Source organism: Apteryx rowi, unplaced genomic scaffold, assembly GCF_003343035.1.
Source record: "Apteryx rowi isolate R43461 unplaced genomic scaffold, aptRow1 scaffold_0, whole genome shotgun sequence".
Taxonomy (NCBI): Eukaryota; Metazoa; Chordata; class Aves; order Apterygiformes; family Apterygidae; genus Apteryx; species Apteryx rowi.
The window spans coordinates 10,848,560-10,874,484 of NW_020447195.1; the positions used below are offsets into that span (position 1 = coordinate 10,848,560).

General features: G+C 43.6%; 2 protein-coding genes across 2 annotated transcripts; one reads left to right on the forward strand and one right to left on the reverse strand.

Moving 5' to 3' along the window:
* Positions 1-1,242: 1,242 nt before the first annotated feature.
* ZGPAT (zinc finger CCCH-type and G-patch domain containing) lies at positions 1,243-10,084 on the reverse strand. The gene is made up of 7 exons (XM_026056101.1): positions 9,980-10,084; positions 9,015-9,815; positions 8,121-8,254; positions 7,201-7,359; positions 6,075-6,206; positions 4,809-5,226; positions 1,243-4,338 (listed from the first exon to the last, which is right to left on the reverse strand). The coding sequence occupies exons 2-7, from the start codon at positions 9,656-9,658 to the stop codon at positions 4,200-4,202; spliced, it is 1,626 nt and encodes a 541-aa protein (XP_025911886.1). The 5' UTR covers positions 9,659-9,815; positions 9,980-10,084; the 3' UTR covers positions 1,243-4,199.
* A 126-nt stretch (positions 10,085-10,210) lies between these two features.
* On the forward strand, positions 10,211-22,572 carry ARFRP1 (ADP ribosylation factor related protein 1). Its single transcript, XM_026056134.1, has 8 exons — positions 10,211-10,308; positions 11,570-11,669; positions 12,058-12,145; positions 12,627-12,709; positions 13,547-13,628; positions 14,168-14,238; positions 20,270-20,370; positions 21,672-22,572. The coding sequence occupies exons 2-8, from the start codon at positions 11,577-11,579 to the stop codon at positions 21,757-21,759; spliced, it is 606 nt and encodes a 201-aa protein (XP_025911919.1). The 5' UTR covers positions 10,211-10,308; positions 11,570-11,576; the 3' UTR covers positions 21,760-22,572.
* The last annotated feature ends 3,353 nt before the right edge of the window (positions 22,573-25,925 follow it).

The following is a 25,925-nucleotide window of genomic DNA, read 5'->3' on the forward strand; positions in this document are numbered from 1 at the left end:
ACTCCATTTCGCGATACCCGAGCACAAGCATCACGAGGACGCTCGCTTTGCTGCTCTACGACTCGGGAGCTTTTTGTGGCTTTAAAAAGCCCGGCTAACAAAAGGCTTAAATTTCTCAGCTAGGCTTCATGACAATGAAATTAAATTCACTGCAAAATTAAGTTCTGCCACTAGCAATTCTGCTTGGCCTCATCTAAACAGTGCAGGGTAACGAGAAAAAAAGTCCAAGAAACTATTAAAAATATATTTGCAGGGAAGCAGGACAAACACAAGTTGATTTCCATCAGCAGTTGTGAACCAGGCTGCAGCTGACCCAGGCTTGGGCACCCTGGGGAGCTTACTGAAAAAGAGTCTCAAGAAGGAGAAGTAGCCTTTTTTTTTTTTTTTTTTTTGGTCAATCACAAAAAGCGAAAGCCCCATAGCAGTTATGTCAACAACGTTTAATCTGCCCTAAATCATGGGACGTAATCACTAAATCTTAAAAATATTTCCAGCGTGGAGCGGGCACAGGATCTCATTCGCTACACTTGCATTTCAGCAGCAGGAACAAGGTAGGCTCTGAAGGGACAGATTTCATGGTTAAACTCCTGTTGAGTTGTTTAATTTATAAAGGACCAAATGCACTTCTGAAGGCCAGTCCCAAATGTCACAAAACTTGGATGCACAACGCTTCTAATCATGGTCCTGATTGCTATGCATGTGCTGGACTGGCTTTTATAGAAAACTTACCTTAAAGTTTTAAGACTATAAGTAACTCTTCTGTTCATACTACGTGGCTTTGGTTGAGGCTGAAATTGCTGCAGCACTTTTCTTTCTTTGTGCCCTTCTGTATTTGCTGGAAACTTCGGCAAAAAAAAAAATGCACTTCTAAGCACTAGCTGAGAAACTGCAGGACAGGTTTTTTGCAGAGATGAGCCACAGCAGGACACAAGTTCTGATGAGACCTCAGTGCTGCATTTACAGGAAGCCAGATTCCGAAATATGGAACGAGGGCATTAAGGAGACATGTTTTTTTTTTTTCCCCCTCAGAATCACCTGCCTACCACAGCAGTTTTCTTGCCACAAAATCAGTAGTTATTCGCAATTTCAGGTCTTCAAAAGACTGTTTCAAAGGTCATGCTCTCAAGCCTCCAGAGACTCCCCACCTGCAGCAGGGTGATCAGCAGCTAAGCATTTCTGCAAGAGCTGTTTCACATGCAAATGAAAAATCTAGTCCCCCCAAATCACTGGTTTTTTTTTTTGGGGGGGGTGTTTGTGTGGGGCAGAACAGTGTCCCACACCTCTGAACTCAACAGTTAATTCACCAAGAAAGTAATCAGTTCCCACTCAACTTCCAGGTTCAAACCACGGGATCCCAGCCAAGTTCAAGTGCCTTTTCTTCCTTTCTAAGCCCAGGCACTTCTAGGGTGACCAACCATTAAATTGCACTGTGCTTACAGACCTCCTTGCCGCTGACGGGAAGTTTGTTAAATAATCCAGCTGATGCTTCCACACTGAAGTGCTAGAGGAATCCTGCCTTTCCAGTCTAGCTAGTTGCAACAGCATCTCTGACATGGCAGCAAATTCTATATGGAACGTTTAAATATTTTTCAACCCCTAGTTTAGCTGAATATATCCAAGTTTGCCAGACAAGAAAGTAAACACCACTTACTTTGCAGAAACTCAAAAGCCAGTGAGCGTGAAGAACAGCGATCCAACCATACTCTCTTCCTTGCGAATCAGTCTGGAGAATTTAGCTTCTTTTATCCGGCAGAGTTATTCCTAATTAGGGGCTCCAGAGCTTTTCAACCATCTTGATCTGTGCTCTCCCACTCTTCCTTTGGCTGATCTAGAGCAGCAGCGCTGAGCTGATACCATGCAGCACGATACCACAGCTCGCTTCCTGGCCCGCAGAGGTGGTTGCTTCACCCAATTGTAGGCTGGGTTTCTCCCTGCCTTGGCTCTGCAGGCACCCAGCGCACAACAGCACCCTCTGCCGCTTCCCCCTTCTGGCAGAGCTGGTTTTAATGCCAGCTGTCTATCCGAAAGAATGGGCTGCCCCACGTAAGCATCACCTTTCAAATGATCAGTGCCTTACAAAGATAGAGAAAAAAAGACTTTATTCACCAGGGWCATAAACTGTCTTGGGTGGGATGCAGCAGCCATTTGAATAGGCAGTCTGACAACTGAAGCTGTGGAAGTTTCAAGGAGTGGTCAAAACGCAGCTTAGCCAGGACGCAGGACTAATACGCCCAATTATTACAAAGTAAAAGAGACATGTAAAGTAGTGTGAGAACACAAAGCAAAACTAAAAAATTTCTCTGCCCAACTCGGCTCACCAGTCATGGGCCACTTCAGCAAGCACCCGTGCTAAGCTGGGCACATTAATCCTTGTCATCACTCAACACTCGAGCATGGGAAACAAACAGTCATCTGGGAGGGAAGGGCACTGAACAATCGTTGTTAAACCCTCCAGTTAAACCCAGCGCGTGGAGAACATGAATTCAGAACAATGAAAAGGGTATGGCCAGTTTAGTTAGAAACCGATGGGTGCTGATATGCTCAAGGCAGTCTACGTCACCTTTTACATCTACCGAGAAGCTGGAACTTTGGTGCCCAACAGAGCTGAATCCAAGTGCTTTCCAGGAGGGAAGAGTCACTACAACAGATTTCTTGAAGACATTTCTCTTCTTGCTTCATTTCACTGTTGCTCTGTGGTTTCTGAGCTGCGTCTGCAGTAATGCTAAATCACACATGACTTAACAACTCTGATCATATCTCCTTCAGCCTTAGATTTTCAGATTAACTTGGCAGTGAATCAGACAGGCTTGGCCCTTGTAAGTAGGGGAAGCCCTGCCCAGACTGACAGCTTTTTAATTTTCTTAGAAATAGATAAAAAGAGTGGCATGAAAAGAGCAAAACTTTTCATTAGAAAAATGACTCACAGAATAAAAGAGATCTGATTTTTTTTAACTTAACAAAAAAAATGCATCCTTAAGATACTGTCCTGAAGTTACTAACAAAAACAAGTCCCACCAGAAAGAGTCTAATGGAACCACCGTCTCCTCTGGGGCAAGGGCTGGCTGCCACCAACACAGAATATAACCTAGGGGAGAAGTTATCCTTTCCATCTGAGGAGGAGGGCTCATGTTGCAGGGAAGGGCACTGTGCTTGCTTGGTCTGCCTCCAGCATAGCCTGAAGCTCTTCCACAGTCAGGGCTGCATGCTCAGCACATACAGACCTCCTGAGCTTTGTACTCATCCAAGGCCCGGTCTGACCCAGAACTGGGTCCCGAGATTTTTTTAATCTAAAAGGAATCTGTGTTCAACGAGCCACCTAGGACAGAAAAGCTCAAGTAACGATGGCAGAAGCATGAGGTTCCTCACAGAGTCGTTCCTAGCTAGAAGGTTTGAGACTCTGTTACTCGTCTGTTTTACTCCACCGGTTTTAGCATGCTGCTTGTGGAATGATGCAACTTTCCATGCCAAATCAATGGGTTTGGCCATAACATGGCCTAGGGATACTCTTACAGTCAGAATGAAGAAATATGTTGCTTGGGACTGCTAGTACCCACCTCCAAGCTGCCAGTTTTCTGTCTGTTCATTATACTAGGGCTGCAAGGAACTACTCTTAACATAACTGAGATTTCACATAAATCCCATAGCAAGGAACGGATGGGAGAGAGCAGTCGAAGCAATCTGCCGTTGTTGTTTTCACCTGGCACTAGTACCTGCCTTTTCTGCGCTGCCAGAATGTGCTTGGGACCCTGCCCCCACTTGCATGCGCTCAGTTGGCTGCTGCAAACACAAGCCACAGTTGACGGCAGGATGTGGGGCTTTCAAAGCCCCTCCTCGGCTGGGGCACAGCCAGCAACGTTATCACCCAAGTAACTACAGACTCTGAATGGAGGCACTACCGCAGTGATAACAGAGGAAAGCGTGCAAGAGAGCAGGGAATCATATTTCTTGCAGCCAGTCCTTATATGAGGCTCAGGCTTACTGAATGCTTTCGGGGCTGGACAGACGTATACTCTTCCCCGTCCCAGGAGAGCTCAGCTCAGTAGCATCTAGTTTTGGAAACTGCTGCTTTTCAGCCCAGTTTTCAAGCTGGACAGACTGAGGCCCAGAGGAGTGGGATGGCTCACCCAGGCTCTGAGGCTGTGAGCATGGGGCCTGCCTAGCAGGACGATCACTGCAGTYCAGTGCCTTCCTCAGAGGGACTAGAACTCAGTCATTTTTTTGTGCGTGTCTGCTTTCTTCTGCTCCCGCTGCAGACTGGCTTCCTGGGCCTGCAGCTGCCCCAGCTGTTTGTGAGCATTAGCCAGCTTCTCCTCCAGCTGAGCTGTAGCAATGCTGTGCCTGAAAGCAAAAGGTGTTAAAACAATGTCATCCCGCAGGCCAAGAGCAAAGGTCTGCCACCATCCTGGGAGGGGCCCCCCTTTCTGCCGGGATTAATGCAAGTGAAGTGCTGAAAGCCAGGAAGTACCTGGTGCTCAGCACAACCCGAGTTAGAAAATGTACAGGTCTTCTTGTGACACTCAACAGAAACACTGTGGAGATGGGCAGGGGAAAGAAAGGACTCCAGTACCTTTCCTCAAAAAGCTCCTCTCTCCCGCAGCTTGAATTCCACCCAAAGGACCCCAGACAAATATGCTCGTGACCAAGCTGCTCTGAAGAGCACATTAAAGGCTCTCTCCTGTACTTCCCCTTACATCTCATCCAAACGTGTTTCATCTGTTCCTGCAACACCTGATTTGAAGCCCATCCCTTCCCAGAAGGGCCAAGAATGATCAGTTCATCCTGCAGCCCCAAAGAGGATTTTTTCCTACCGTCCAATGTTGCGTGCCAAGGCCTGCTGAATTCCTCTGATATCCTTCTGTGTTTGTTCAATTTTTTCCATTGTCTGGAAGAGGCGGACGCTCAGGGCCTTCTTGGTGCTTTTGCTAGCATGGTAGATCTCCTTGCTGTTCCTCTGTGGCAGTGCTGTCCCTCCAGCCTTCTCTCCGGTGCTCTTCCCCCGCAGTTTCTCATTCAAAAAGTCAAACACGTTGCGGGGAGGCTTACGGCTGCCCGCAGGGGACTGGCCAGTACTATTTCCCTTTCCTTGGCATTTCCTCGGTTTGCCTGTGTCCAGCTTCCCCTGTTTCTTCTTCTGAAGCACCTCAGCACACTGGTCAAGGGACTTCCCTCGAGGAAGCACCACGGCCTGCACCGGCTCCACTCGTCCCTCAGAATTCTTCCCTAAACCTGAGGGGGAGAAGCCGTGAGGAGAGACACCAAGCAATTACCACGAGGACATCCCCTTCCCAAATCACCTCTCGCCACAAACTGCAACTGATAGTCACAAGCTTAGAACAAGCAAATTGGCTTTTGAGGTACAAAGTCATAACTACCATCAAAGTCAAGGGGGGCAGCAAGGGCCACAGACATTTGTGATGGATGCTCTGACAGGAGGTTTCTGCAGCAGAAAATAAGTGATGAAAAGCCCAAGGCCATCCGTCAGGCTAATTTCTATGAAGCCAGGTTCAGCTTCACATTTTCAGCTTCTTAAGCCAGGTTCTCCTTAAAACTGGTTTGGTTCCTCTGGAAGAACCAGACAAACGCAAGTAGCAGACTAGCCTCCCCAAGCCCCCAAGGCTCAGTACAATTTGTATAGTGAGAAGCTAGTTCATCAGGCTTTGAAGTCTGGGTCTAGAGCCAGAAGATGCTTTAACACAGACATCAGAAGCTTCATAGATCAGTTCCCTTCTACCTAAGGCCTTTGAACATCTCATACAACAGTTCTCACGGCTTTAATCATGAGTTTGACCATGGTTTGAAATGCCTCTAATTTTTGCTATTACCATACAGGTATTGGCGCATACATGCGCTTGCACTTAGATGAAATATCCCTTCTCGCTTTCTAACACTTCCACATAGGTGTGACTCATCCCAGTCTGAGCCTTATCTAACAGGCCCTTCAGCAAAGGAGTTTTAGCCTCCTGCAAAATCTTGCTCTTTGTAACCAGCCTCTGGGATCCATCATAAGACTAAGGTTACGAGGCAGGCAAATAAACTCAAGCCCTCACACTGCCGGGATCATCTTCTCCCCTTACCTTTTCCAAATTCGTATCCCATCTGAGCAAGCAGTTTGGAGCCAATGCCACGAGTATGGGCTTCCCAGCCACCAAAAGAGGAACTGCAAGCTGGAGTCCATTCCCCGTTCTCTGGGACGCCTGAATCTATCACTGTGGCACAGAAGAGACAGATCAGTGAAACACAAACAAAACTGCAATGTGAAACCTTCAGCTGAGGGTAGGGGAGGCCCACACAACACGAAAACTCCTCACTAGGCAGTGATTTACTGCACGCATGATCTTATAGCTCCAGGGAGAACAATCCAGAAGTTTTTATGTTTCTTTGCCTTACTCCTGGGATGATCACAGAGAGTGACATACACCACCAGGGTAGAAATTGGCATCGAGTCTACTGCAAGCATCATTCCGCACCTCCAGCTCACTTCTCTAGTATGAGGCTCCTCTAGGCCACTATGCTAATTTTGTATTATTAACATCCAATAATCTCAATTAGGCTAAATTTAAAGAGCTCTAGGACACAGCCTTGTCCCTGTGAAGTAACTGAGGCACTAGCACAGGGAGGGTGTTGCCTGTGTAATCTTAAAGAAGTTACTTGGGCTCCCTCTGCATCAGCTTTCGACAGTAAAACAGGGCAGGGCTGTTACTCCTACTTCGCCAAAGCACTGGGAGGACCAAACATTTGCAGTCACTGGGATCTTGTATTCTAGTGTCATGGAGCTACACAAAGCTCTCAGAGAGACTAGGAAGCCTTCCGATTTATTTATTAGCTCAGCTCAGTCAGTCACATAAAAAAATAACAAAAGAAACAAAAAAAACCCACCCCACACACTCGCAGCTTGGAACCTACCTGTAAATGGCACCCTCTACTTTCATTTGTTAGGAGTTCTCATGGAAACCTCCAACTTTCACTAGCCCAGTAAAGTAATTTGCATGAAACCAARATTGTAGTTAGCAATTGTAACATAACAGATACTTAATGTTCTCTGCTATCTTTTAGCAACATATAAAGAGATTATCTACTCTTTCATCAGAGACCAGACACTTGTGACAAAAGCTGCAAGCCAGGAGAGTAATTCAGTAGGTCCCAGAGAGGAGGGCAAACCTAGATCACAGGCCCTTCTTGCTCAGGCCCTCCCCACTCTACCTTTAGCGTAGCCAGAATCATCAACGCTGTCTTCATCAGATTCAGCGGAGGAGGCACCATCTTCACTTCGTAATGGGGGAATGATACCGTCTCCTTCTACAACAGCTTCCTTTAGCAGAAGGGAATCAAACTTCACAGTGTAGTAGCCACTGTCGATGTCTACAGAAGGAAAAGCAATGGACAAGAGTTCAAGGGTGCAATACGCAGCTGGCAGGGGGCTTTCTACAGCAGTTAGCTTCAGTGGGAGAGGAGGAAGGCCCAAGGAACATGTGTTTAAAGAAAAACTCTGGATTTTTTTTGCTTGAGATTTCTGTCTAGAAGGGAGAAGTACTCGCTGCAATGAAGAGCTATTTCCACAGTGCCTGTGTTGATACCTAGAGACCTATTTCTAAAAGTGATGAAAGACGGGCTGCCGAGAAATTGAATTAAAGAGAAGGCAAACTTGTTCCCTCAGACCTAGCAATAGTCAAAGAAAAAACGAAAGTGGGAATGAACCCCCACCCTGCCCAAGACACAGAGGCGCCTGCATCAGCAGCTGACAAGCAGGGCCAGCTCCCTCGGCTCTTCTTTAAAGARGAGCAGATTATTGCAATTCTAGCATTCATGCAAGTTCCTGTAATACCTGTCTCTCTCCTACCAGTGCAGTTAATGACTGCATAGTTTTTTTTATTTATTTATTTTCACGCTCCTGCTCCTATGTTACCTTTTTGTCTAACGCTCTGTTTTCTAACCTCTTCCCATCCCAAGCCCTACAAAACTCGGAATATTTTCTCAGCTATTTCCAAATTTTCAGTTTAGGCCTGTAACAACCTAGTCAACTTTTTTCTATCATCAGGCAAAATAGTCAACTTTTTTCAGTTAAGCGTCCATGTTCACCCTCCATACAGCAGCCTGACAAGACACACTAAAGCAAGACTCACCGGTTATTTTTGCAGTATACCATATTCCATCACTGTGTTTTGCCAGGCAAGCCGAGCCCACCTCCAGGGTGCTCAGATTGGGCTCCTGAAATGGCTGAAGCTCTTCCACAGACACCACTTGCCCATGGGAAAACCTGCCAGAGATGGTGAAAGAAGAATTGTATCTACCCCACTTGGAAAGGGTTTAAATAAAAATTCCTTCCCTCATTAAAGAAAATATGAGCCAGTTGTCAGCACTGATGAATCTTCACCGATAACTATYGGTTTTATCACACACTATTTCAACTACAAAAGATATTCTTCAATTTTCATCTTAAAGACATTATTTATGCCATTTGACAATGCATTCTATGCTAGAGAATTAAGCTCCTCTTGCTAGTGACATGCCCAGTAAAAAATTTCACAGATCCATTGATAAACAGGATCACACAGAAATGCAGGTCTCTAGTCCAAACTCCTGCTCGAAGCAGGACCAGCTTCATAGACAGATCAGGTTGCTCAGGGCCTTATCTAGTTAAGTTTTGAAAATCTCCAAAGATGGAGACTCCACAACCTCTCTGTACAACCTGTATGCATGCACTATCTACAGACTGTTTTTTTTTAAACATGTAAATCAATTATTAATTTAGCTACTCAATGGAGTAGGTAAAATCTCTGCATTTTCCCATGGGATTTACCATTTCACCTCTGCATTAGCTGAAGAAAACAGTCAAATYGTTTGATGCCACTGTTTACCATGTCATAATTTAAAAACAGGAAAAAAAAATATCTGGCAAAATTCCACCTGGTACAAAAGCCAAACACGGCACTTTCAGAGGAGCTTTCTTCCCTTGCATGAATAGGCCTTTAGCCACAAGAAGGCCATAAACTTCCTCCCACCCCTTTCTTTTTTACCGACAGTTCTCTTTAAATCTGCATTTGTCATCCAAGAAGAACGGACACGGCTTCAAAGACTTGTGAGTTGGATAGAGGTACAGCACTCTGACTCCTGCGCTGCCATCTTCTAAGTATTCTGTGCCCACAATCATGGCATTATGGTACTCCAGGGTCCCCCAAGAGCTGTAGTATGGGGCTTTAACCTTCATCCCACTCAATTCCTCCTCCTCCTCCTCTCTGTCAGACTCCTCCTCCTCTTCACTGTATTTTGATTCACTTTTCTCATCAGTTTCTTCATCCCTCTTTGATGATATCTCATCATTAGTAGCTGAAGGTTTGTCCTCAGTTCCAAGCTCAGCAATGGCTTCCTTAAAAGCAGCATATTCCTCATCTTGGGCAGAACCGTCTAGGTTGGCCTCCTGCTCTCGGGATCCTACAGGAGAGGAGGAGGATGCGCTTGTATCTAACGTAGCAAGAAGTTTGCTCTTTCTAATAGACACCAGGCTAGATTCAGTCAGTTCTATCAGCTGCTTTAAGTCTTCCTGCAACTGGATCAAGTCCGTTTGCTGTGAGGGGTCGAGGCCGGCGCCCAGGGCCAGCTCTACCTGCTGCAGCTGGGCACTGTACGTGTGAATTGCTGCTTCCAGACTCTCTTCATCCATTATCAGCACAACGAAGGCGTGCCTAACTGCGTCCTTTCTGGGAGCTCAGAACACATTCAAGCAGGTTACTTAAAACGATCAACAGGTCTTCGTCCGCAGCCGCCACCGGCTAACCCGCCGTCCTGCTGCTTCCCCCTGAGGAGGCCCGACGCGGCGCCTGCAGCGAGGGACATTGAACGGCGCGTTACCGCGGCAGCAAGGGCGCCCGGCCCGGCCCAGGCTCTCGGGGCTGGCGCAGCGCCACGGCCATCGCCGCCATCACCGCCACCCCCCGCTCCCGCCTCCCGCCGCCGGCCCCGGCCGCCCGCCCGCCTCACTCACCCCCCGGCTCCCCCCTTCCTCCTGGGGCACCGCCATGACACCCCACCAGCTTCCGGTCCTCCACGCCATCCCACTTCCGGCCCCTCTAGCCGGCGCGTTACGCCGTTTAGGCTAGGAGACTCCCTCTAACGCGCCGGCGCAGACGGTGGCCACTGGAGCGCTAGGCGTTCTGGGAGTCGCAGTCCTCCCGGGGGGCCGCGCCGCTCTGGCCGCAGCGCGAGGACTACGTTTCCCAGGGTGCCAGGCGGCGGGCGGGCGGGCGCCGGCGGCGGCCGGTGCCGAGGGGGAGCGCTGAGGCGCGGGGGGCCGGACGGTGTCTCCGGTGTCCGGTGAGGGGCTGCGGGTCTCGGGCTCCGTCCTCAGCGCTCGGCGGGGGGAGCGGGGAGTCTTGTGGCAGCTGTGTGAGGCGCTGCCGGGCCCGGCCGCGGCGGGGCTGGGGCCGGGYTCCGCGGGGGGAGGCCTGTCCTGTGCCCGGGCCGCGCCGGGCCGAAGGGGGAGCGGGCCGCGGGGTCTGGCCCCGGCGCCGTGCTGGGGCCGGTGCCGGCCTCTCTTGTGCAGCCGGAGGGGAAGGGTCCGCGCTCGCCGGCCGTGCCGGTGAGGGGTCGGGGCTCCAGGCCTCKCGCTGACCGCGGTCCGGCCCGGGAAACCCCTCGTGCCGAGGCTGGAATAGGTTTTTCTCCCCCCGCCCTTGCAGGCAATGTTATTTCCCTTCAGAACGATCATTTATCTGCACATTTGCTCAAAGGCAGGTTCCTCTAAAATTTGTTGCCTCGAGGGTTCCCCGTGTCCATTTAAACTGAAGGGTTGTTCTGATGTTGAGTGAGGCAGTTGTGGTGCTTGGTGCCGATACTTCCTGCATCACAGCAAACCTTCTCTGCCTTGTTTGTGTAAATCCAGCAAAAGAGTGTGTGCTTGCACAGGGCTTGTTGCTTAGTCTGATATTCAGTCTTGTGCTTTTGGCTCTTCACTGGTCTTGTCTTCATGGTATTGTAAGATGATAAAATACTTGAATTGTGAATACTGTAACAGAAGGCTGTTGCTGGAGAATGCATAAATTAAGATAGGTAGTCTTTTTTACAAGCCTTTAAAAGTAATATACTCCCTGCTCAGTTTGACTATTGAAGATCCCATTATACAGCCATATGGATGGGGGCTGTCCAGCATGTTCTCGCTCAGAATACCCATTCTGTGTATTTGTATGCATGTGTATACTCCGACCATGTGTGACCATGTGTATACTCCGAAAGACTTTCAAGAACGTTTAGCTCTCCTTTAAGCCTCAGAACAGACAGGGGAGTTTTCAAATGAGTAGTGGGTTTGCACTGGATGATGTGCACTGTCAGAATTTGGCCATGTACATAAATAGGGGTAAGCTCTGTGCAAGATGACCCCCTGCATGTATACATTTGAAAATCTGTTTTTTTTTTTTCCCATGACCTTGGATCTATGAATTGTCCTGGGGTTACTTAAACATGAGAGCTACTGATAAATGAGTAACACAACTTATTTCTTTGGTGTTGGAAAAACTTGTAGAATGAGAGGCTTCTGGAAACAACCCATTTATTAATGATTTCTTGGCATTTGTTGCAGGAGCAGGATGTATACTCTGTTGTCTGGACTCTATAAATACATGTTCCAGAGGGATGAGTACTGCGTCTTGATCCTTGGTTTGGACAATGCTGGTAAAACAGTAAGTACTGTTAATTACCACTTCCATGGAAGGCACATGCAATTCTAAACATTCCTTTGTCCAAAGACAAAATTTTCAAGAGGCAGGTCAGCCTAACTCATAACAGGATACTTTAGTGATGTTACCTGCAAGAATCAACTCCCCTCCCCGTGTTTAAATTTAACATAAGCTTTCAAGGATACAGCTGAGACTGGTAATCCCATAATCACCTGGGAGCCCTTCTTTTCTTTGCTAAAATAGGGAACAAGAGGCGTGGTTTGTTCCAAGGTTAGATAGGGCAGTAGCTATTGGAACAGGATTCTGCTGTAAAGAAAAGGCAGGTTTTAGTTAGGATTACCCACGCCAGTACAATGTTTGGGAGTAGTTACTCTTTCTTGTTCCTTTTCAGACCTTCCTTGAACAAACGAAAACTCGATTTAACAAGAACTACAAAGGGATGAGTTTGTCCAAAATCACAACCACTGTAGGCTTAAACAGTAAGTAAATCCGCTTGGAAATTTTTCCACCTTTCCTGCAAAGTTAGACAACAGTTGTTTCTTCCTTGAAATATTTAAGAAGAATTGACAAGGGGAAAATGGTTCCTGGAAACAGAGATCTTATCTCCTAGCTCCCCATATACTTTTTGTAAGAGCATAAATTGACTTACTTAGCTTTTGAAGAAAAAACCCTGAAGTCTTAAGAACTGTGTATCCCATTTCAGCACTATGCTTAGAAGTTAAGCTAAGTTTCATTAGCGTTTGCTGGCCTGATTCTCATCTTATTTATACTGATGTGAGTCCACCTGATCTTATTTGCCACTATTTTCTAAGGTATTGTTCTCTTGTTAAAAGTAGTACTGTATGTGATTTGCTCRTGTGGAAGACTGTTCCATCCCTACTCAGAGGCGTTGTGTAGGTGCGATCCTTTAGAGCACACAGCCGGTTTTCATTGGATTGGATTTTTCTTCTTTCCCTCTAGTTGGTACTATTGATGTTGGCAAAACTCGGCTGATGTTCTGGGATCTTGGAGGACAGGAGGAGCTACAGTCTCTTTGGGACAAGGTTGGGGAAGTAATTTTTCTTTTATAAGTGTTTTTATACCTCTTTCTGAATTGGAGAARTATGATCATTTAGTACTCGTACAGGTTTACTGGTAACCCAAATATTTAGCATTAATGCTTTTCCAGTGTTTCAATTTTATCTGCAAGATTTGCAAAGATGATGCTTAACATTTGCATTATTGTTTGCAGAAACTAATTATCAACCTCTGTGTGAGGACTGTGCCAGTATTATCATTTGTATGTAATAAATGAGGTCATATCAGTGGTAATTTCCTTACCCAAAGTCGCAGAGGGGCCTGAAAAGAGATCTTGGATAGCTCATATAAAAGCTACAGTCTAGTTCTAAATAAAATGAAATAAGATTTGAAGTTCTCTGGGCTATTTTATACAGCAAGTCAGGCCAGGGAAGGAAAACATTGATGAAAGCAGAAAGATAAAAGCTGAGATGTGTTTCTGGGTTCAACACTTTCAAGGCTTTTACAGTACCACACAGAAGTGAAGTATATACCAATATCAACRCTTGTCTCCCCCTGTAATGCCTGCTCTTCTTGAACAGAGAGTACAGTCTCCCCAGCTGGATGGTGTTTTGTAGCTACATTAAATGCAGCGTTGTTAGAAATCCTGAGCACAATACGCAGCATCCGGATGTCTGGCAAAGAATAATAAAGCAATACGCTCGCAGGCCAACCCAACATGCCACCTGTGCCCTTGACTTCCTTGTTTGATCAAGGCATGCGTTCCTGCTGCTACTGTTATCAATCATTTGAGACATTACTCAACTGTGAGGGAGAGGTGGTCCTAGCTGCTACGTACACTAATATCTGTGTTACCATTTCAGTATTATGCTGAGTCTCATGGAGTGATCTATGTTATTGACTCCACTGATGAGGAGAGGCTCTCAGAATCTAAAAAAGCTTTTGGTAAGTACACTGTATTTTACCAGTACTGTGATTTCRTGATGTATTGTGTCACAGTTCTCTCATTAGTCATATCTCTTTCTGTGTCCTTGAAGTAAGCTGTGTCCTGTTGATGACACGTCTGTAGTGCTTTTGAACCTTTGCATAATACCTGGCTGTGTTTCTGAGGTGAAAGTGGTGAAGTCAGCGAGCTATTTAAGATTATGGTCTGTCTTGTCCATAAGATAATCCTTAGTTTCATTGCCTATGATGACCTTGAGTCTCTTTTTGTGCTTATGTTAATTCTTTTGAAACTTTCATTCCTTATTCTGTATTTATCACTTAGTTAATTCTTAGTAATGTGCTTGTTGATCAAAATAAAGTTTTGAATTTGATCAGAAAAAAGATACTGTGATGAATGTAGTCGTGAAAGTTTGGATCAAATCAAACTAACAAGGAGGTGCCTCTTGCTTCCTCTCTATGTCCAAATAATCTGTGTCAAGCATTTGCACAACTTTGTCTTCTAGAATTAGCTAAACCTCTCTTATTTCCCTGCTTTACAGAGAAGATGGTTACTAGTGAAGCTCTGGAAGGGGTTCCCATTCTGGTATTAGCTAACAAGCAGGATGTAGAGGTAAGATCACTGCAGAAAATATAGTTATTAATGAGCAAATAAGACTTGGAAAGGTGGGCTGTGTATATTCATGTTAAATTTATTTCATGTCCCTGGACCGGTGCCTAACAAAGTTTTCCTTCTGCTAGAAATAATTGCTGTGAATTTGGCTTTCTGCTTTTCCTTTCTCCTCCAGCTCTCTTCCAGTGACACAAGTGAGCGTACTGTAAACAGAACAAACTGTGTAGCTATGGTGGGTTTTCTTTGTTGTTACTTGGTATCTTGATACTGTTTTTCCTGTTTATTCAGCAAAACAATGTTTAGTGAGCTTCTGTTTATGATGCTGTTCCTGGAATTGTACCTGGAATTGCAGTGCTGCAGTTTGAGTGATTTTTCTCTAGATGGAGCTAGATATTTTCAATAGAATTTGAAATAGCAGAACTTGCAGCTTTGGTATCTGTTTCAAAGAATGTTAATGCTTCCCAGCTTCTTCCCCAGGACTTCCACACCTATCTCAATGAACATCACTGTAGGAAATACTTCAGACTTCTATAGCTATCGCTTTTGAAAGAGGATTTGGTTGCACTTTACTTATACAGCACAGCAGATTTTTTTTGATCGTAAGATTTAGTCATAGAAATAAAAGAAATCTAATTCTACATAAGATACAGCATGAGATTAAGAGCAAGGACTCCTGATTTCTGGTCCTGGCTTTGCTGTGAACTGTCTCTTTTACCCGTGGACAGTGCTGACTGTCTCTTTTCTGTGTAGAAACTAGAACATTAACTCTAATTTCGATGCAACACTGCAGCTTTACAGCAGGGAGCAGTCTGCAATCTTTCCTTAGCTATTGACAGTTAAACTCTATGCAGTGACCCAGAAAGCTGTTCCAGTTTTACCTATGGCTGTATAGGCATGTTTTGTTTTCTGGGCATACTATAAAAGCGAGCTCCTCTGGCACCCTAACAGGACTAATGAAAAKAAATTGAACAAATGAACTTTTTTAACATGACTAGAAAGAGGTATCTGGAACAGGCTTTCAAGATGAAAACTATGAATGACTCCTTGCCCCCTCCAGAGGGTCCAAGACTAGCTCCCAGATTCAGTGCCTTTATGCAGTCATAGAACTGGGACAAGAGATCAGCAAAGCTATACTGACTGGAAGTATACTTATTTTTAATAAATATCTAAATTGTGTATTTAGGGGCCTACTTCTAGAGTATGATCTTGGATATGAACACAGAGTAAAGCGACATGAATGCTAGTAATAAAATAGCAAAGGGACTATAGCTTATTCTGCAGTATTTATTCAGGCTCTCTTAAGCAAGGTTTAGAAAAGCCAGAAGTATCTGTCTCCTCTGCTGATCTAGCAGCAGTAAAGACTTCCGGAAGAAAATTGAACATTACAGGATTATCACTAATAGAGATTTATCTACTCTGGATGTCCAGACATATAATTGTAGTGGAGAATTCTCCCCAGCTTAACTCTCTTGTTAAGGGGAATCATAACAAGGAAAGACAAGTGGTATCTTAACATTACTGGTGTTTGCAGGTGGAGGATAATGCAGCTGTTCTTGATTACATCTTTAAAGGCCAGCAGAATACTTTTGATGAAATACATGAGAAGTAGCGTGTCTGACTTTTTTTTTTTTTTTTAAGGTTACATTCCTCACAGTAAGCTAACAAATGTTTCAACTCTGACTCACCCAAACCCAGTTCTTGAAATGCCTTAAATTATATGAAGTGTAACAATGTTTTGGCCCTGCCCCTAAATTCCTTGTAGAAAAAAATTCCTCTATTAATAGTCAGTATTATTCTTGAGTAAACTGCATCTACTACCCAGCGCTGCCAAGCAGGAGTGGTGTTTGCCAGTATCAGGAGAATGAAAAACAGTCCTAGGCTGCAAAATATCAATTCAAAAGTCCAATATCCTGGCAATAGAGTGGATGAATTTCCCATGTGTCAGGAGTATGCTCTATGTTTGACATAGGCTTTAAAACGAGATCATTTTGCAATTAACTGGGTGGAAAAAAACTGGGTGAAGGGTTTTGTTTTTTTTTTTCATTTGTTTTTTAAGTAACTATAGCTTTGTAGGAGAATTTGTGGGCTCGCTTTCAAGTATTGAAGTATTTTTGGGCCACTTTTCAAAGTACTAGGCGGTTTTGCTTACCTATCACTTCCTGCAGAGAAAATTGCAAAATATGAATTTGTATTTTCTGTTTTGATGTGAATAGAAATGTTTAAACATTATAAAAGCTATATATTTCTGAGCCATAAAATGAACTATTGAACGTTGTGGGGGGGGACACGACAGAATGCCTCATTTTGGAACACTTAAATATACTGGAATAACTGAGCTGAAAAAATGGCATACGAAAAGAATTAGATGTTGTACGATGTCTAGGATGATGTCTTTGGGAGGAAGTCTTGTCTTCCTAGGCTTAAGATAATTTTTGGAAATTTAATTTGGAATCCCCAGAGTTTTGGAAAGCCGCAGCATATCGTTGAAAAATGAGAGGAGTGGTGGTGAGTAACCGCATATAGTGGGAAAACTCAGTTTTACCTATTTGTGGTACTGGTACAGATATTAGAAAATGTCTTCTATACGATGGCCATTCTCAATTCCAACTTGAGAAATATCACAGCTTCCTTGTAAAATTAGTTTTCATAAGCTTGTAAAGAAACAATAGCACAGAAATGGGTCAGGTGGGTTAGACGTTTTTTAGTTAGGCTATCAACCTTTCTATTGTTAGCTCCTGTTTTAGTTTTGCTAACTGATTACTCTGGAGATAGCTGAAGAGCCTATATTTACTTCAGGTTTAATCCCAATATGAAGTTAAGCAACATCATTGTCTTTCCTGCAGTGGATTCGGCAAATAGGGACTCTGCAATCCAATCTGTTTTGCCTAAAACAGTCACTGATGCTTTTCTGCAGATGACTCCGTTTCTGAGGTCACAACCTTCCTTCTTCATATACTTCTGGGCGTACCTTTCCTGACTGTTAATTTGAGTAATGCTGCTCTGAACCCTTCATAAAACAAACTTGGTTGTACAGCCAGGTCAGTCCTGGGTAGACTGTCTTGAAAAGTCTTCATAATAGATGTTTTAGCATGCACTCTTTAGGGGAAGATGAGATAGAAATACAACTCTTAGGTTGTGTGAGGTTTGTCTGAAATGTATGGTAGATAAGACCACTCCAGAAAGGTCATGCGTAGATTTTATTGTTGTGACAATGAGCTGTTTGTGTGATCACAGATGATCCGGTTTGGGTTTATGTGGTTTCAGTTGAGAAACAAAACACATCTATAAACAAATATTTTGTAATGGAGATAGGGAGGAGGAAGAGAGGGGAACTCAAGCCACAGATGACATTTTCTTCTAAGCATGAAAAGCTCAAATGCTTCTAGATGAAATGATGACTGACCTACCTCTTCCTCTGCTGTAAGACAGGATTCCAGTTCATGGCTTCCCCTTGAACACTAACACAAGGCTTCTCTGAATTGATAGTTCAGTGGTGTTGTCCCCTTTGCTGCATGTTATTGTACTTCAATTATTATGTTATTTATTGCTCATCAAAACAAATTTAATGTTGTGATATACTGACATCCTACTGTAAAAAATGTAAATGGTGCAAAGTCTCCTCAGAAGCAAAATCCATCCTGACACAAACTTCTACAGAGGTCGATGGCTGGACAGTTCTGTGGAAGTTAAAGCAGGCCACAATCATATTAGGAACTGAGAAGAGGAGCTGCCTAAAATGGATTAAGAGATTCTAGCTGTTTAAAAAAAAAAAAAAAAAAAAGCTACAGCAGTTCTAAGCTACACTTGGAAAGGTGGACTTCTCAAAGGCCTCAAAGATAGACAAGGTGAAGGAGACAGATTCTGTGCTGCTTGTTTCTGACTGTAGGGACAGAACATGCCATATTTGGCTGCATGTGTGCAGGTGTCCTGGTCTGCTGATGGTTTTTGGAAAGTCCGTTGCCTGACTGCTTTGCACAGACCAGTGCAAGCAGAAATAAAGCTGCCCTTTATTTCCTGTCCGGCTTTCTGTTGCTTTTCAGAGCCTGTGAGTAGGGAAGAAATGTTGGCCTCTTTTCAGAATTAACTCGCCATTCTCTAGTAAGCCTCCAACGTCATGCTTTTCTGGTGTCATTTACTGATAAGAAGTAAAACTGAAAAAGAGTACTGAAAAGAGTTTGAGTGAGGCTGTCTTGAATCCTGCCTACCAAGAGCGGTTCTGTATTTGGGGCAACTGAGGCTGCGGGTGCTTTGATAATACACCATACCACATGTATGAATCCAAGCAACTCCAATAGAGGAGCTTTGAGATGGTACAGTTCAGGGCAGAAAAGACATCATTACAGTGCTCTGCACTGTTGTTTTCCACCTTGAATGCTTTCTTGTATTTCCTTGAAAGATTCTAAAATGTATCATCAGCCAGAAAAGGAGAAGTTGTTATAATATTAAAACTTTATTTTTTTAATATTTATCCAGTGGATGACAGCTCATCTTTATGAATTTCAGGCTTTTCATTTGACTAAAATGTTGAAATAGCTTGTTATGACTTTTGTGTGTGAAGTGAGTAACATTTTGAATACAGTTTTCTGCTCATTAATTGAAACTGCAAATCTGAAATGAAGCTTAGGTCATAAGAAAATACAGTCATCAGAAGCTGCGCAATTAATGGATTCCGGGCCCTTCACAGTGGAAAATCACCAGTTTGGATTCAAGGGCATTGGGTGAGCTGGGTGCCATTAAACTTCTTTCAACCCATTTCTTAAGAGCCCGTCTTATTCGTAAGCACTGAATCCTACTTATTTATCACATGCTCATCCTCACAGTAATTTCCTATATTTAATTTTTCCAGAACTGGTGTTTTGCAAAATGGATAGCTAATATCATTCATTTCCATCTTAATGCTAAGTTAAAGCCCAGACTTGCAGGAGACTGAATTCCTGTTTGTACATAGTCTGTGCTTCCAAAGTATACATCCACTTGAACTAATCCTCAAGGCTCACAAGGATTTCATTTGGGATCTCAGTAGACACTTGCCCATTTGAGTCTAACCGAAGGGCTAAAATGTCTTTGCAGAGAGAAGAAAGTTGGGCTCATGGCCAGCTAAAGTGCGTAATGGTTTGTCCAAAGCTTCCAAGAGAAAGTGAATATTGAGGTCAGAAAAGGAATTAAAGGCTGATGATTTTCTCATTGCTACTTCCATGTTCAGGGAGGAAGAGTACAAATCTAGATTTCAGTAGGGCAGGTCTTGCCTTCCGTGACACGAATACTCTTTTGAACAACTTTGTTTGCTTTTGTAACTCTTAATAAAGTTTTTCTGACAACACTGTGACTTAGGTCAGGAAAGTAACGCACTAGTTTCTTGGGGGTTTTATTCATTTGTGTATTTTAAAACCACTTCCTAGCATTCTGGCATGTAGACTACAGATGTGCAAGAGCTGACAGCCATAAAGAACAAAGTGACACTGGTCATCAGAAAATATGCTGCATTCAGTGCTGCCAACATTGCTCTCCTGCATGTAAAATGCAAGCAAACATGTCCAGGGAGGCCATGGAACATGCTAACATCCTTTAGGAACATGTCCTAAAGGAACATGCTGAGATTTAGGAGAGATCACACCCCAGCCATTTTCTGGGAATGCACTCATAGGAAGACAACATCCACTCTTGTGGAGTTCTGGTAGAGAGAACTTGCGTGCAATCATTGGGAGAGGTTGGAAGAGCATCCAGAGGGGTGTACAGGTTGTGCTCATTATCATGACTGTCTTTGCTTAGAAGTATGCATCTTGAGGATCAGAGAGGAGTGGCAAACGTGTGCATACATCTGAAAATAGCATTGTCTTTGCTGAAATAGTAGTACATTCAATTTTTTGGAATCTAAATAAGTGAATTTGCTATGTTAGTGGGTAAGGGAGTTTAATAGAACGCCGTCATGCAATCTTGACTGAAGCAGAACTGCGGACCTGGTAGGATTCATTTTAGAAGAAGGTCGCTGTCTTTTGTAGCATAAAGAACTCTTTTTTGGTTTCACTTGCAGACCTGTCTGTCAATACCTGATATCAAGACTGCATTTAGTGACTGCATTAACAAAATCGGAAAGAGAGATTGCCTGACACAAGCCTGCTCTGCTCTTACTGGGTAAGTATGAGAATGGATGGTGTTCTGGTTAACTGAACAGTTGCAGGGTGTCACATGTGAACAAAAGTACTATGGGGTATAATAAATGCTGAAAGGGAGCTGTGCTTCCTTCCCAGCAATGACAGGCACTGTTTGTTAACCCTAGACTTGCGGCAGGTCACTGACTTCATGTGCAAATCCCGTCTATAAAACATGATGAAAATGTACTAGCCTTGTCTACTGACTGGCTCAGAGCAACAGGATTTGGAGGTATATGGAGCTGTGGATGTTTCTGCTTTATCATCTGCTCTCTGAGCACAATAATCCTTGTACTGGTTGGCTTGCCGCAGCTCCTGACCTAATATTTGTGACACTGATATACACATACATACCTCTGTGTGTGTGTATATATGTATGTATATATCTTAATGTTACTGTTGTACACTGGGTCTTGCAGTACTTTAGTTACACTCTTAGTTCTTTGGGTTAAAAGCGCCATTTGGTATAATTCTGTTATAGATGGCTAGAAATATTGTCATCTGAATTAGTGCCTGCCTATACTGAATCCAGGACTTTGACTTTTTTTAATCTAGCAACAAAGCTGTGACAGGATAAGAAAAGCTTCTCAAACCATGCGAAAAAAATCTCTGTTGTCCCTATTGCTAAGAATCAAATGCCATTAAGCAGATGAATGACCACAACAACAACAACAGTGGTTAAGCTCTGACTGGAAGAGAAGTGTTAGATAATAATCTTATGAAACGGAACCTTTACAGTTCATGTGTTTTGTTTTGTGCAAACACTTCTAGTTTTGATCTGTGTGGAATTTCCTCTCAAAATTTCATTTTGAGTTTGAACTAAAGAAAAAAAATTGTGGAAGTCCTGGCTGGGAAGCTATGCAGACCGGTGAGTTGGTGAGTTGCTTGGCAACCCCAGCACAGATGATTACATAAAATTGGAGCCAGGATCGGAAGAGTTGATACAGCTGGCCTGAGGTTTGTAGCAAAATAACCTCAAACCAGCTGACTGTCAAGTGGTTTGATGCTTCATTCCAAGGTTTCCACAGAGTTGATGACTAACTAAATTGGATCTAGACTAGTACAAACACCAGAGAAATAAAGGATGGAGTTTAAATAACAAATTAAAAAAACAAAAAAATCAGATCCCCATTGTTTGGGTGTATGAGAAACTAACATAGTAACTCCAATAAATAACTGAAGGGCAGAACACTTTACTTGCTTTTTAAGTGGTCAGTTAGGGACTACATAAGCTGTAATTATTATTCTTAATAATCATCTTGCCTATTTTTCTTATATCCTTAGAAAAGGAGTGAATGAGGGAATTGAATGGATGGTGAAGTGTGTGGTGAGGAATATTCACCGACCCCCAAGACAGAAGGACATCACGTAAGAAATTCCAAGTTAGCCAAGGAATGGACAACCTCTTTCCACGCAGTTTCCTGTTCTCTTTAAAGAAGAAGGTCCACAGGATTCCTCTTAAACCTGATTCTTTCCTAAGTTTGTTTGGAGACAAACATTCTCTTTCTGTGTCTAAAAAAAACTTGAGCAAAGGATTCTAACTGTGAGGAAAAAAAAATCCCTTGCATTGTGTATTAAGTCATTGGCCTGAGAGCATAGACTTCCTAAAGGCTGAGTGGCAATCCACACTTTGTTGCATATGCAAAGGACTTAATTTTCTACTGTACTGCTTTGTGATTCTTGGTCTGTTAATCTAACAGGGGCTAGAGGCCACTGAAGTGGAACTCTGCCTTGAAGGAACTGGGTAGGTGAATCTGAAAGGGTAGGGGGAGCCTGGGGGATGGCTGTCCTTTTAACCGAGGTGATATCTCACTGTTCCAGCCCCGTGGTTACTATAGGTGGTGTTACTGGCCCTGTTATGCTCTTTGTATAATGGGAAGAGACAATGATGATTATAAGTCAATTTTCAGTTGGCACGTTGATTTGTGACTTTTACCTGTGGTAAATGCAGATATGGAAGCCAGCAACTGCACAAATGGTACACTGCTTATAATAGGTATTCTTAACAGGACGCGACCTTCAGAAGCACTGCTGGTCTCTGTTGTGCAGTCTCTTTAATGGTAAGAATAATTGGTATCTTCTGTAACCAGAGGGAATTGAAGTCCTCTCTGTACTTTCTGGGCTGAAAGCTGAATTTCTAGGCAGGGAGAAATCAGTATGCAATAAAGCTTCCTACTCCTTTAAACTTCTCGTGCTGAAACAACCGGTGAGTCGGTAAGTACAGCAGTGGTTGTACTTGGCCCTCTAGTTTTGCAAATGCAAACAAAAACAAAAAGGCAGCTCTCAAAGCCAGATAGTTCACTTCTCATGTGGCCTACCCAGCTGTAATTCTGTTGACATATCACCAACATTTCTCTGAATATCTTTTTTTAAAATAATTGGATGCATTTTACAGTGGTTTGGCAGCGGTTGTTGCTCTCTGTATGTTTCATTCACTCTTGGCACTGATAGTCATTCTATGCTGTTCACTCATATTGCGAAGGGAACGATTTTCTAGCTCAATTTGAGCAAGTTAGAAAGTGGTATTTGTTTAAAGAACTATTATTTATTGCCTGTCAAAAAACTTTCTGCTAAACTTTCTGCATGCAACTTACTGCAGAATTTTTACATGTGAGAACATAACTCATTCTCTCACATTTGGGTCAAAGTGTCAAGGCACTGGCGTGTGTCGTAAGTTCATGAAGTCAGTGGAAATAATACATACGTACTGGGGAGCAGACTCTCGCTTCTCAGTAATGCTAGGATAAGGAGAAGGCTAGGCAAACTGTCAGCTGAGATTTTTTTGGTGCAGTCTCTGCCCCTTAGAGTGCACTCTAGCTGTGTCATCCACGACTTTGTCAGATCGAACTCTCTGATGGAAGTTAGTTGTGTCAGTTAGTGCACTGGGAGAAGGTGGCTGGATACTACAGAAGAGATCATTGCAGTAATCCATGCAGAATAACTGATGTGCTGTGGGTAATCAACTAATTTGTCTGTGGGAGGACAAAACATGCCACGTAACTTCTTTGTGAGGGTAAGGCAGGCTGCCTTTGAAGTTGATGCTTTTTCTCCTTTCTTAGAAAGGAGTTGGTTACACGCGACGACTGTGTGATCTGCCTGTTAGCAGTGGGATATTATTTTTAATTGTTGGATTTTGTAATAATCCACAGTCCCAAAAGGTGAAGTCAGTGCAAATTCTAATACTTAGCTCTGGTGGCATGGCAGAATTCTTTATGCCTTCCTTTACAGAAAGCTCAAAGTGATTCAGTAGAGAAGCCACCAGCGTGTCTTAAAAGCATTACCAAAGGTAATGCTTTTCATCCCTTTGCTGAAGAAAGGGGAAAAAAAAAAAGACAAAACAAAAAAGAGCTGATCTTAAAGGGCCTTTGCTGATGCATTCAACCATTTCTGTGTACATTCTGTTAATGGAGCCCAGCTTAGCAGGATAAATAACTGCCTCTTTAATCCCAGTGGGAAAGATCATTTAAGTGCGGAAGAAAGGGGAAAAGCTGCTATTTGTACTTTGTAGCATGTTGAAAATCAATGGATTCTTGGCAGAAACTCAGAATCAATGGAATTGTTGGAAACCAAAACCTGAGAACAGGAGACTCTCAGACCAGACCAGACCATTCGTCATTCTATAACAGCTTTCCTGGAAAAAAGTGGTTGATACAGAACTGAAGTCATTTCAGTATCTGATACGGATCACTTGCAGTTACTTGCTGTTGTTAGAATGGATGGTATAATGTAGCCTCTGAGTTTGAATTTGGGTGGTGCTAATGTCAACACCATATCCCAGAAGAATTCAGCTGCAATAGCTCTAACTCAAAAACCAGAGATCTTTTTAGGCACCTTTAGACCTAGTGAACTGCCTCATGTTTCTTATTCACTCTGTGAATGTAGAGGATCCCTTGAAGATTATTCACCTACTGTAAAAAGCGGGATTTTCTCCAGGTCCTGCATGTGATACAAGGCTGACAGTTGCCAGTGTACAACAGAATTGGATAAGCAATGGCCATTAATTGTAAGGGAAATCTCTTTCACTTGGCCATCTCTGAAAGTCTGAGTGTTTTCAGGGTTTCGGTGTGGTCCTGGCTCTTGCTTCTTTGGGCAGGATTGGTGCCAACAGTGAAACTGAAAAAATAAAACAGCGCCTGGTGGAGAGGAGTGCTTTGCTGAAAGACAAAAATGCTTTAGTCAAGTAATGTGAAATGTCTAATGGGATGCCAGGGGTTTTCCAGGTTTTCCACATACTCTTCTCAGATCTCTTCCTCCCCCTATTCCCTAGGAGACCAGGGAGGTGAAACAGTTTCGAGCTCAAGGCCATAGCTGTTCTCATGAATGTCTAGACACAAAGACTGAAATAAATGCATGCTTTGTGGCACATATCAGCAGGAGCTCTTAAATAAAAGCAAACATACTGGCTTAAAAATTCAAAGTTCTCAAGCGTGGGAAGCACTGAACTTTATCATCCCCTTTATTCCTTTGTGAAATTACCCTAATGCGTGTTGCTTTCTGTTCCTTCACCTGGGAGCTCTGAGATGCCTGCTGTCCTTCACTGTAGTGATGTTAATGACTGCTTAGACCCTGGAGGTGCAACAGTGCTTTACATAATGAAATCTCTCTCCCAGGAGTCTTAATCAAGGACCTGATCCTGTGAAGCCAGAGGCCTCAGTGAGCATGGAATTTCATTGCAATTAACAGCTCTGCGCTGGCAGGTTTCCAGGCATTGAATGCTGTTGCCAGTTAAGGCTATAATAGTATTAAAGCTAAGGACTTTTTCTGCACAGCCACTAATTTCTCCCTGGTGTTAAAATACACAAAACAGCAGTCTCCTGTTTTTCTTAATACATGATTCTACCTGTAAGCAGCCTTACAAGATAGGCAGTGAAAGAAGAAAACATTAAGGTCACAGACTGTGCCATTTGCTGTGATCACACAAGTTCTCTTGCACAGAATAAATCCATGCTGAAGCCTCTTCCTAAATCTTAAGAACTGTGAAAGTGTGTATGACAGATAATGGACTTTGAGTTCTTGAGAACATGATGATGCTAAAGAGAGGTTGTTTATCCCCATAGTGCTGTGACTAGAAACTTGTTTTGCCTGCTTGCTCTTGTCAGCTGTGTTCTTATGCTTTTTTCAGCAGTGGCCTACTGTTTGTACATATCCAGGGCACTTCCCTGGCACTCAGAAAGGTGCATCAGCTGTGATGCATAAGTAGGAGCATGCTCTGATGTCCACAAAAAATCAGTGGGGATTTATCTAAAAGTGGCATTAGAAGGATCCGTAATCAGAGTTAGCTTCTAGAGCAGGAACAGCAGTTATCTGATGGAGTGCACAGATGCGCCTTTTTGCTTCCCAGGATTTGTCTAAGGAAACAGCTTTGCCATCTGAGTTTTCCAGCATTACAAATAAAAGGCACCTACTTGATACTGTCAAAAGATTTCCCAAGTTCCTGGGGAGGACAGCAAGCAGAACAGTCAAGCCCATTGCTGAATTCCCTTGGTGCATCCTCCCTACAGCATGACTGCGATGAAGGAATCCAGCTCGGTCAGCTGA